The 12,334-nt window shown below is 37.5% G+C and overlaps 2 protein-coding genes across 4 annotated transcripts in view; both read right to left on the bottom strand.

Moving 5' to 3' along the window:
• LOC115213037 (zinc finger protein 879-like) overlaps positions 1-12,334 on the bottom strand; it is a 61,294-nt gene that overhangs the window by 36,953 nt on the left and 12,007 nt on the right. The window contains exon 1 of one of the 3 annotated variants that reach the window (XR_004999802.1): positions 149-254. The exons of 1 other annotated variant lie outside the window; for it this stretch is intronic. Coding sequence is in view for 1 of the 2 variants with exons in the window: in XM_036504219.1 (XP_036360112.1) it covers positions 149-198 (50 nt within the window). In the remaining variant the exon portion in view is untranslated. Of the gene's footprint in view, positions 1-148; positions 313-12,334 lie in introns of those variants that run through there. One more of the 3 variants, XM_036504219.1, reaches the window with a different exon arrangement.
• On the bottom strand, positions 4,600-8,777 carry LOC118764020 (zinc finger protein 879-like). Its single transcript, XM_036504230.1, has 2 exons — positions 8,180-8,777; positions 4,600-6,090 (listed from the first exon to the last, which is right to left on the bottom strand). The coding sequence occupies exon 2, from the start codon at positions 5,957-5,959 to the stop codon at positions 4,928-4,930; it is 1,032 nt and encodes a 343-aa protein (XP_036360123.1). The 5' UTR covers positions 5,960-6,090; positions 8,180-8,777; the 3' UTR covers positions 4,600-4,927.

Genomic DNA, 12,334 nt, shown 5'->3' with positions numbered 1-12,334 from the left:
CAAACGAAATAACAGCTATTTACAGGGGAGAGGCTAGTTAATTGGGCTGACCCTTAATTAAAGGAAGGCCTTTTATATCGACCCACGATGCAAAGCAATTATCTATATTAAACACATACAAACAATAGATAAATAAGCGTTCTCTTACCTTAATATATTGCTTCTCCTGAATAACAACCAATCGTTAACATCAATCATAGACAACGGCTGCTAAACAATTATGACATTTCCCATGACGACTCAGCTTCGGTAAATCTTCTGTGGGAGACTGCGATGCGGTGTTATATGAATTCTATTGGTCACTTCAAGTCACGTGATCTGCAGACTAAGTTTCCTTTCGTTCTTTATTTGTCAGAAGAGTTTCACCCGAAGTGGTTGGTCACGGTTAGCGTGGAATATTTTCTCGTCGGAAACCCTTAGTAGCTGGAGTGTTTTGAATTTTGGAAATAGTAGTGCAATATACTCGTAGGACATATCCTCGAATATATGTCGTAGCTTCCTGAAATAGCCTCGGTCGAACTTACGTGCGAATTTGGAAACAAAATACTAATCGTAGCTTGAACAGATGGGCATACCATTAAAGTGAATTCTGAGACCTAGTCTACGAGAGCATATCGACGGTTTCACTAACTTACCATAATTATGAGAAAAATGCGTGGTGTGGGTCCATGCGATCATATCTGGTGCTAAGCGTAATCTCAGGTGTGAAAAACCTTCACACCACTTGTATTGCATCCCATCTTTCCAGGGCTAAAATTGAATTTAGAGAGATTCCGCTTCACGCGAAGTTCTTCTATCAAAATATGGAATATCAATGAAAGCAACAGACACTTTTTTTCCATTAAGATCAAATTGAAGTCTTTGAGAAATACGAAAAATGTGCAAGGGAAATGGACGTGGACTTTAAAATTAATTAAAAGATATTATCGAAAATTTCTGGTTGCTTTTAAACCTTAAATGCCTCTAGAGTTGGCCTTTTTGTTGGTAGAAAATTTTGCACGTGATTGAAGATATTTTCCTAACTAGTGAACACAGATGGAAGCCTTTAGGAAACAAAAGCGTAGATAGATTGAGTACAACTTGATATAGGGTTAACAATACGTTTAGAACAGTGGTTTTCAACCAGGGTTCCGCAAGAAGTTACAAAACTGCTAAAATCGGCAGTAGTTTTTAATTCCCCTGTGCAGATATGTGTGCATAAGACTATTAAATTATTGCACAGGGGTTCCTCGAGCCAGTGGAATGTTTCCTTGGGGTTCCGCTCCAGCAAAAAGTTTCAAAAGCACTGTTTTAGAAGATGAACTTAAATCAAGAGAGGCTCACTTGTGCGGAATAAAGAAGCATCATTTCGATTAATTGTAACCAAAGTTTGGTAGCTCTCTGCACATGTCTGAGCATTTGAGAACTGGAAATAGTTCGGAGTTGACCTTTCAGGAGTTGCTTATCATTGAAAATGTAAACATTACTTTAAGATACATTCAGAAAGACAGAGAGAGAGAAAAACAGATTGAAGGGTAGAGTTTGGTGAAAACAGAATATTTCTGTGAGGTTGTGACTGGAAGTAACTGAAATGGTCTTTGTTAGAGTTATTGCCCTTGGTAAGTTTGCAGCAAACTATGGTACTTAAGGACTTCGTCTGTGTGTACATGGTGGAATGGGAAGAAACGATGTGTACAATGGAATTGGTTGCAGAGTCTAATCCACAGAACCACTCAGAGAACAACATTGTTTCAGAGATGGAGCGAACTAGGATTCTTTGTAGTCAGTAGTGGTCTTTTTGGTATACAAAGCTCAGTCGGAGTTTAGGAACTGAGTAAAGATTATCTAGTTTGCAGGGATGGGTGGTTTGGTTCAAGCAATCTAGTTGTGTCTGGACGGCTGGAAGTAAAGCATTCAGGGCCATGTGAGATATGGATGGACATAGGTAAAGAATCAGTGTAGTCACCAGCCTTGATCTTTCTGATGGATCAACATGATACTAAGATAATTAATACAACTGGTGCAGCTCTGCCTATTCACCTTACTCATTGTCATAGGGAAGGGATCAGTTCACTTAACAAGTGCAAAGATGATTATGGGTTGGGTGTTTGGGATAAGAAAAATATAAAGACTATTTGGAATGACTGTGAATCAGTCAGCTTGTGTGATGAAAGGAGACAAGTTGATGTAGAGAAGTGAGGGCTGAGAAAGATTCGAGATGAACCTAGTGAGGGTGGGGAGAGGGATTGTTCTGTTCTTCATCTGACACATCTGAATAGTTGTCTGATGTCATGATAAGGTTACTTCTCGCAGACCCTTATAATTCTAAATTTATGTAGTGTCTAAAGATGGTTTGCAGGAACGATAGCAGTATAGAATTACTGGAAACTTCTATTCCTGTATCTCTATCTACAGACAGTTGTGATGCTTTACCTAGATTTACTAGAAAATAAAAACTATGCCACCAGATACATGACAACCATGGGGCTTTACATCGAAGTGTTACAATAGTGTTATACTCAAGGATGTTCATATTTTGCCAATTAAACACACACTATATATTTGGTCATCAGCTTTATCATCATTCTAGTTTCTTAAAGCTCTTTCATCATGCACCCAGTGACCTCTTCAGTAACTCCCTATCCTACATGTTTCTTCTTCTTCTGCTTATTGCATTTTGTCTTTCTCTCACATGTATCCTTATCTGTGCAAGAATTTGTATCTGGGTGTGTATTTTGTGTGCGTCATCGTCGCCTCACTGGCACTTAAACAAAACATTCAAGTGAGATCGTTGCCAGTGCTACTGGACTGGCTCCTGTGCAGGTGGCTCGTAAAAAACACCATTTTCGAGCATGGCCGTTGCCAGTACCACCAGACTGGCTCTCATGCCAGAGGCACTTTAAAAGCACCCACTACATTCTCGGAGTGGTTGGCGTTAGGAAGGGCATCCAGCTGTAGAAACTCTGCCAGATCAGATTGGAGCCCAGCACAGCCTACTGGTTCGCCAATCCACAGTCAAATCGTCCAACCCATGCTAGCATAGAAAGCAGATGTTAAACGATGATGATGAGTTTGCTTACTATGTTGTTTATACCTGGGTCTTTTATTTCTTGTCCTCTTTCTCATTGTCTTTTGTACATCTTGTGTGTGTGTATGGATTCATATATTAAACTGTATCTGCCTTCCATCATCAGTAGGTGTGATGTTATTCCATTCATGTTTTCAGCTGACGATCAATCAACCTATTACTGTATGCCTGGCTTCTATAATCTCTCTGAGTGTCATGTCTGGTCTGAGTTGATATGTTAACATCAATGTTATTAACCAAGCCTTCATGTCCTAATTGAGCATGTTGGTAGAGCACTGATGAGCTTCTCTCCTCCTTCACCTTCCACCAATATGTGTAGTCATTCTGTTTCTCTTGCATATCTCACAAGACCTTATACTATAAGCTACATTCCTCACTTTCCAGTTTATTTGTGGGTTCATCCTACACACTATACAGTTGCTCTCCTTACAGGTGGTTCATTCAAATGGATGTTTTACAGATCTGGTATTTTGTGGAGGTCTCTGGCATTTCTACTACTTTAATCCATAGATTCATCTTATCTAAGGTTTTCCCAAAAACATATGCTAGTTCACGTACAGGGGTAGCATCAACAAACATAATACTCTGGTAGTTTTAGTTACCATACCATGAGTTAGTTGGCCTTACCTACCTATCTTTGTCCTTTCCATGCTATTCCAGGATTTACTTGTGTATGGAGGGCACATTCCAATTTGCATCATTCTCCCTGATGGCTTTGTATTTAATCCTGGCTCCTTTGTACACTTTGATCCTATCCTTTGACAGTATCCAGAGACCTACATGTAGTGGATGAAGTGTTGTACGTCTCACTAATTTTGCCGGATTGCTAGTGGTAATATTAGTAGTAACATGTTTTCTCACTCTAACCATATCATATGATACATGTGACCTAACAAGTAACATTAAAAATGAAAAATTTACAACATCCAAAGAATACACTAAACATGTTATAAACAATTATAGTAATTTAATAACATTCATATACATAAATTCTTTAATACAAATATCACAACAATATGGTTTTATACTATACTATCTTATTCGCATCATCAGTTTGGAATCCCTATCTTGCTCAGAACATTGACCTCCTGGAATCTGTCCAGAGACGTGCAACCAAACGCATACCCTCCATCAGACACCTACCATATTCTGAGCACCTTGTTTCCCTGGGCATGGATTCACTGAAGCTCCGGCGTCTGGCGACGGACTTGGTAAACACCCGCAAAGTTATCAACCACCTCACCAACAACAACACTGAACACCTTTTTGATCTCTATGTGTCTAACACACATGGACATGCCTACAAAGTCAGAAAACAACACAGCTCCCATGACTTTCGGAAACATTTTTTCACGCTCAGAGTTGCTGAAGCATGGAATAAACTGCCTGCGTCAGTTGTTGACTGCCATGACACTGCATTCTTTAAGGCCCTCATGCTTTCCGAAATCCGCTGAAACTACACCTGATTATATATACACTTTAGATGAGTTGCAGTGCACCTGAGCACTGTACACAATTATTATTATTATTATTATAAAAGTCAGTGGTAAGATTTATCTTCATCATTAAAAGTACATTTATGTGTAGATATATAATCACTGCGATTAAATGATTTCCCACAAATAACACAGCTGTATGGTTTTTTCCCAGTATGGGTACGATTATGCCTTATTAAACAACTCAAGTTAGAAAATGCTTTGCCACAGATTTCTAGTGTGTGTATGTATGCTTTTTTAAGCTGCCACTATTGGAAAATTTCTTCCCACAAACTTCACACTGATATGGTTTTTACCCAGTATGAGTGCGTTTATAAACTAATAGGACAGATATTTCAGAAAATATTTTCCCATTTATTTCTCATTAGTGTGGCTTTTCTCCAGTATGAATACGGTTATGTATCATTAAGCTGGTCTGAAATGAAAATTTTTTTCCACATATTAAACAGTGATATGGTGTCTCTCCTGTGTGAATACGTCTGTGGGTTTTTAAACTACCATTTTGAGAAAATGCTTTGCCACAGATTTCACAGGAGTATGGTTTTTCTCCAGTATGTACACGTTTGTGATTTCCTAAGCTGCTGATATCAGGAAAATCTTTTCCACAATCTTCACAGTGATATGGTTTCTCTCCTGTGTGACCACGTTTATGCCTCATTAAGGTTTCTCTGTTTGTAAATCCTTTCCCACATACTTCACAATGATATGGCTTCTCTCCAGTGTGAATACGTTTGTGAACTGTTAAAGACTTTTTAACAGAAAATGCTTTATCACAGATTTCACAGTGGAAAGGCTTCGAATGAACACCTCTGTGTATTTCACAGGCACCTGCATTAGAAAAAGCTTTCCCACAATCATCACACTTGTATGGCTTCTCCCCAGTATGAGTACGTTCATGTCTTGTTAAATTACCAACTTGAGAAAATGTTTTGCCACAAATTTCACAATGGTATCGTTTTTCTCCAGTGTGAATAAGCTGATGAAGTCTTGCACTACTACAGTCTGAAAATGCTTTGCCACAGATTTCACAGTTGTATGGTTTCTCTCCTGTGTGTGTACGTTTATGTGTTTTTATATAACCTTTAGTGGAAAATGATTTTCCACAGATTTCACAGTGAAATGGCTTCTCTCCAGTGTGTGTACGTTTGTGAATCTTTATATTATCTTTATAAGAAAATGATTTTCCACATATTTCACAGTGAAATGGCTTCTCTCCTGTATGTGTACGTTTGTGTTCTCTTAAATTTCCTTTTTGAGAGAATGTTTTCTCACATACGTCACAGTTGTATGACTTCCCCCCAGTATGAGTGCGCCTATGAATAGCTAAATTAGATTTTGTAGTCAGATCTTTGCCACAAATATCACATTTGTAACATTTGCTCACTTTCTGAAACATTCTCTCAGTTAATTTTTACAGTCTTATCCTTTCATTCTGAAGACATAAATTGGTTGATAAATCTTTCTACCCTAACACAGCAGACTCTCAGTATCCTCTGCAGAAAATCTTCTTTCCATTGGAAATATGTCCTGAAAGAAAAAGAAAATAAATATTAGATACTAATGACCAAAAAGTTGTGAAATGAGTAGCTATTTGTGTATGTGATTGACTCTTCTCAATAATATCTCACAATCACAAATTAGCAACTCTCCACTTTTATTTATGTTGTCTCTGTTCAGGTGTAATAGAATGTTACCTAAGTCCTAATCATTATTATTTAATGTCCATTTTCGATGCTGATAGGAACCAGCAAGGCCCCACCAGGCTCCATTGTCTGTTTTGGCATGGTTTCTACAGCAAGATGCCCTTCCTAATGCCAACCACCTTATAGAGTGTATAATGCATTCTCCCCTAAGTAAACATTTCTAAAAGAAATGCTTTCCCCCGTTTGTGGTGGGTGAGAGTGTTATTGTCTTATTTGGCAGCAATCTTTATATATGAAAGTAGGGTTGTGTGTCTGTCTCCTACGATTTAGATTCCTAACTACTCCCACATTTTGTGGTGGTTTAACCAAAACCAGGTATCTTATAGTCGTGATTCATATCAAGCCCTTTTGGGTATTAGCATGAGTCTACGATTTTTAAAATAATTTACCATCATTTTTTCCATTTTAATGCATTTTTTCGCTATTATATAAGGGAAGTAACTCTCTAAAAATGTCTATGATGAGTCAACGATTTAAAAAATAATTTACCATAATTTTTTTCCATTTTTAATCCATTTTTTTGCTATAACTCTCTAAAAATGCTTTATAGTTATTTCCCTTACAAACCCGAGCAACGCCGGGCGATACTGCTAGTAATTAATAATGCTTTCCTATATATTGCAGAGTATGCTTCTATCACCTGTTTGAATACATCTGTGATAAAACAAACTAACCAATCGTTCATAGATTGAAACTAGGCAGATTTAGATAAGTAGATGTTTTCATTTAACGTGTTCAGAAGAAGCTTCATAAGAAATATGTAGAATTCTCTCCATTATCACCATTCAGTGTTTTTGGCTATTTCAGGCACCGAGCTAGCTGATACCTGAGCATACCTGGGAAAACGCTTAGTGCCATTTCATCCAACTTCACATTCTGACCATGTCGTTCATTCTTTTCAGTCAATGAAATAAGGAAGAGTTCAATACATGCATTGATAGAAAAAAATTCACTGCCCAACTCTCCTCAAATTGTACCAAAATCTTAATACTTTTTGTTATTTTGAGAAAAGGAAAAAAAAAAAAAAATCAGAAATCTTCTTTAGCATGAAATCCGTTTCCTTCCGAAGTCTCTAGATCAGTGGTTCCCAAAGTGGGTGGTATTAACCCACTGCGGGGCGATTCATGTAAAAACATCGGGTGATAATGGAGTAGTGATTCATGTAAAAACAACAAAATAATGAATTCTTAGATTAAGTTTTATTTGTGAAATTTCATACTGTGCCAAATACATATATTTTTCAAATAATCTGTATACACGGCAGTGAACTGGAAAAGTCGTAAGCGGTGTAAGGGCACCGACTTTAAAATCTAACCAGGTTATTTTGCGTGTCATGTCTCCTGGGATGATATACTAAGTACCCGAAAGGATGAAAGGCAAAGTCGACCTCGGCGGAATTCTGAGTTCAAATTCCGCCGAGGTCGACTTTGCCTTTCATCCTTTCGGGGTCGATAAATTAAGTACCAGTTACGCACTGGGGTCGATGTAATCGACTTAATCCGTTTGTCTGTCTTTGTTTGTTCCCTCTATGTTTAGCCCCTTGTGGGTAATAAAAAATCAGATATACTAAGTACCAATCAAGAACTGGAATCAATTTCTATTTTCCCGCAATCAGATAAACGAAAGGGGAAACGACCGTTCACGGACAAGTACATTTTTTAAAACACTCTCCGGACACAGGAAACTTTCTAATATTTACCAGCAAATGTGAACCTGGACACAGAACCATCGCACCTATCCACGACAGCCGAGTGTTTAAAAGACCAGCGGACAACACAAAAACACAAATAACAGTAATTTACTTAATTAGGCTGACCCTTAATTAACAGAAAGTCTTTTATATCGACCCAGAATGGGAAGCAAATATCTATTTTAAACACATAAAATTAATAGATAAATAAACGTTATCTTACCTTAATATACTGCTTTACCTGAATAACGACCCTTTGTTAGCATCAATCATAAACAACAGCCGCTAAATAACTATAATTCCCGACGTGAAGACACAGCTTCGGTAACGGTTATCTTGGAGACTCAGTGGTGGTGTTATATGAATTCTATTGGTCATTTCATGTCACGTGGCCTACAAATTGAAATTTCTTTCGTTCTTTATTTGTCAGAAGAGTTTCTTAGCAGCCGGAGTGTTTGGGATTTTGGATATAGTAGTACAATATATTCATAGGGCATATCCTGCAATTTATGTCGTAGCTTCCTGAAATAGCCTCGGTCGAACTTCCGCGCGAATTTGCAAGCAAAATTCTAATCGTAGCTTGGACAGATGGGCATACCATTAAAGTGAATTCTGAGATTTAGCCTACTAGAGCATATGGACGTTTTAACCAAATTATCATAATTCTGAGAAAAATGCGTGGTGTGGGTCCATGCGATCATATTTGGTGCTAAACGAAATCTTTGGGGTGAAAAGCTTCAGTTTTCACACAAGATATGCATTGTATACTTGTATTGCATCCCATTTTTTCAGTGCTAAAATTAAATTTGGAGAGATTCCTCGTCACGCGAAGTTCTTTTATCAAAATATTGAATATCAATGAAAAGAACAGACAATTTCTTTCAATTAAGATCAAATTGAAATCTTTGGTAAATACGAAAAATGTACAAGGGAAATGGACGTGAACTTTAAAATTAGTTAAAGATTTCTGGCTGCTTTTAAACCTTAAACACCTCTAGAGTTGGCAGAGACTTGTGCACGTGATTGCTGAAGATATTTTCATGACTAGTTAAGACTGTCGGAAGCCTTTTGGAAACAAAAGCGTAGTTAGATTGAGTACAAATTGATGTAGGGTTAACAAAATGTTTAGAAGGTAAAATTAAATCAAGAGGAGGCTTATTTGTACGAAATAGAGAAGCATCCTTTCGATTGTAACCAAAGTTTGGTAGCTCTCAGCACATGTGCTGAGCATTTGAGAACTGGAAATAGTTCGGAGTTGCTTGTCATTGGAAATGTAAACATTAATTTAAGATACATTCAGAAAGACAGGGGAAAAGAAAAGGAATGTTTCTGTGAGGTGACTGGAAGTAACTGAAAGGGACTTTGTTAGAGTTATTGCCCTTGGTAAGTTTGCAGCAAAGTGAGGTACTTTAGGACTTTGTGTGTATAGATGGCGGAATGGGAAGAAACGGTTTGTACGATGGAATTGGTTGCAGAGATTTATCCACAGAACTACTCTGAGAACAACATTGTTTGAGAGATGAAGGGAACAAGGATTCTTCTTAGTCATAAGTGATCTTTTGGTATACAAAGATCAGTTGGAGTTTAGGAACTGGGTAAAGGTTATCTAATTTGCAAGGATGGGTGGTTTGGTTCGAGCAGTCTAGTTGTGTCTGGACGGCTGGAAGTAAAGCATTCAGGGCCATGTGAGATATGGATGGACATAGGCAAAGAATCAGTGGAGTCACCAGCCTTGATCTTTCTGATGGATCAACATGATACTAAGATAATTAATACAACTGGTGCAGCTCTGCCTATTCGCCTTACTCATTGTCATAGGGAAGGGATCAGTTCACTTAACAAGTGCAAAGATGATTATGGGTTGGGTGTTTGGGATAAGAAAGATATAAAGACTATTTGGAATGACTGTGAATCAGTCAGCTTGTGAGATGAAAGGAGACGAGTTGGTGTAGAGAAGTGAGGGCTGAGAAAGATTCGAGATGAACCTAGTGTAGGTGGGGAGAGGGATAGTTCTTCATCTGTCACATCCAAACAGTTGTCGGTGTCATGATATGGCGAAATCATGCACATCCTTATAACTGTGAATTTAGGTAGTGTCAAAAGATGCTTTCCAGAAACAGTGGCTGTATGGAATTACTGGAAAGTTCAGTTCCTGTGTCTTTATCTTCATTCAATAGTGATTATTTACCTAGATTTACTAGAAAGTCGAAGTACTATGCCACCAGATACATCACAACTATGATAATATAATCAATAGTGACATTTCTGAATACTCACCATATCCTCATGACAACCATGGGGCTTTACATCAAAATGACATAATACTGTTATACTCGACAATGGTCATCTTGTGCGAATTCAACAAACACACACTATATCAGACCCAATCAAATCAAATCAAATTTATTGGCAGGAGAAGAGTACAATGTGTTTAAGCCATATAAAAGAAAAAAAAAACAGTTGTTGTTATATACACTCTTATACATATTTGCCACAGCCTCTTTGAACGGGGGAGTGGTGGGCAGTTGAAAGACATCTTGTGGTAGCTCGTTCAGCATGATCCAACCATATTTCATCTTCTCTTCAGCTTAATCATTAATCTAGTTTCTTTCCTAAAGCGCTTTCATCCAACATCTTGTGACCTCCTCAGTGATTCTCAATCCCATGTCTCTTCTTATTCTGCTTATTCCATTTTGCATTTCTGTGGTATGTATCCTTATCTACGCAACAACTTGCAGCTGTATCTGGGTGTGTGTTTTGTGTGCATATGCGTATCCTTACTACATTTTTTGTACCTGGATCTTTTATTTTTCTTCTTTCTCATTGTCTTTAGTATGTCTTGTGTTTGTGTACACAGGTTTATGTATTATACTGCATCTATCTGTATTTCCTCTTAATCTTTCGTCATCAGGTTGCCCAGTTTGGTAGAGTGGAGTCAATCCATTCATGTTTTCTATTGAGGCTCAGTCCATCCACTACTGTATATATGGCCACCATAATCTAGTCTGTACTGATAATATCTTAACATCTATGTTATTAACGAAGCCTCCATGTTCTAATTGAGCATGTTGGTAGAGCACTGTTGACCTTCTCTCCTCCCTCACCTGTATGTCATCGTCTTGTTTCTCTACCATATCTCACACTGTAAGCTACATTCATAGCTTAAGTTTTTCTGTGGGTTCATCCTACACACTATACAGCTGCTTTCCCTACAGGTGGTTCTTTCAAATGGATATGTGTTTCTGATCTAGGATTTCATGGAGATCCCTGTCCTTTCTACTACTAAATTCATCTCATCTAAGGTTTTCCAAAAATTATATGCTTGTTCACCTACATCAATGAACATAATACTCTTGTATTTTTAGTTATCTTACTATGAGTTAGTTGGCCTTATCCATCTTCTTTATCCTTTCCATGCAACTCCAGGATTTACCTGTATAGAGTGGGCAGATCCAAATTTGCATCATTCTCTATGAGAATGCAGTAGATGGAGTGTTGTACATCTCCCTAATTTTGCCGGGTTGCTAGTAGTAGCGTTTTCTCATTTTAACCATATCATATAATGCATGTGACCTAACAAGTAACATTAAAAAGATAAATTTACTACAACTTCCAAAGAATACACTAAACATATTATAAACATTTATAGTAATTTAATAACATTCATATACATAAATTCTTTAATACAAATATCACAACAATATGGTTTTATAATATGCTTTCCTACAAAAGTCAGTGGTAAGGTTTATCTCCATCATTAAAAGGACATTTATGAGTAGATATATAATCACTGTGATTAAACACAAATAACACAGCTGTATGGTTTTTTCCTAATATGAGTATGATTATGCCTTATTAAACACCTCAAGTTAGGAAATGTTTTACAACAGATTTCCAATGTGTGTATGTATGTTTTTTTAACCTGCCACTATTGGAAAATTTCTTCCCACAAACTTCAGTGATATGGTATTTCTCCAATATGAGTGCGTTTATGAAATAATAGGACAGATATTTCAGAAAATATTTTCCTTGGTAGAAGTAGGGGTCCACGAAGGTTCAGAGTTCAGTCCCCTTTTATTCATTATAGGCAATAACAGAGGAATTCAAGATGGGTTGCCTCTAGGAGCTCCTCTATGCTGATGACCTGGCCCTCATAGCGGAATCACTACCGGAACTAGAAAAGAAATTTCTGGTGTGGAAGCTAGGTTTAGAATCAAAAGGCCTTAGAGTCAATGTAGCAAAGACCAAAGTTCTAGCAAGTGGGAAGGCAAACTGATTACATACACCCTCGATCTGTAGAAAAGGTGTAGGTAGAAACTCCATAAAATGTACCCAGTGTAAGCTATGGACACATAAGAGGTGCAGCAACATCATCGAG

The sequence above is a fragment of the Octopus sinensis genome, linkage group LG6 (assembly GCF_006345805.1).
Source record: "Octopus sinensis linkage group LG6, ASM634580v1, whole genome shotgun sequence".
In the NCBI taxonomy this organism is placed as follows: Eukaryota; Metazoa; Mollusca; class Cephalopoda; order Octopoda; family Octopodidae; genus Octopus; species Octopus sinensis.
Note: the sequence above shows the minus strand (reverse complement) of the source record. Positions and strands in the feature narration are given on the sequence as shown.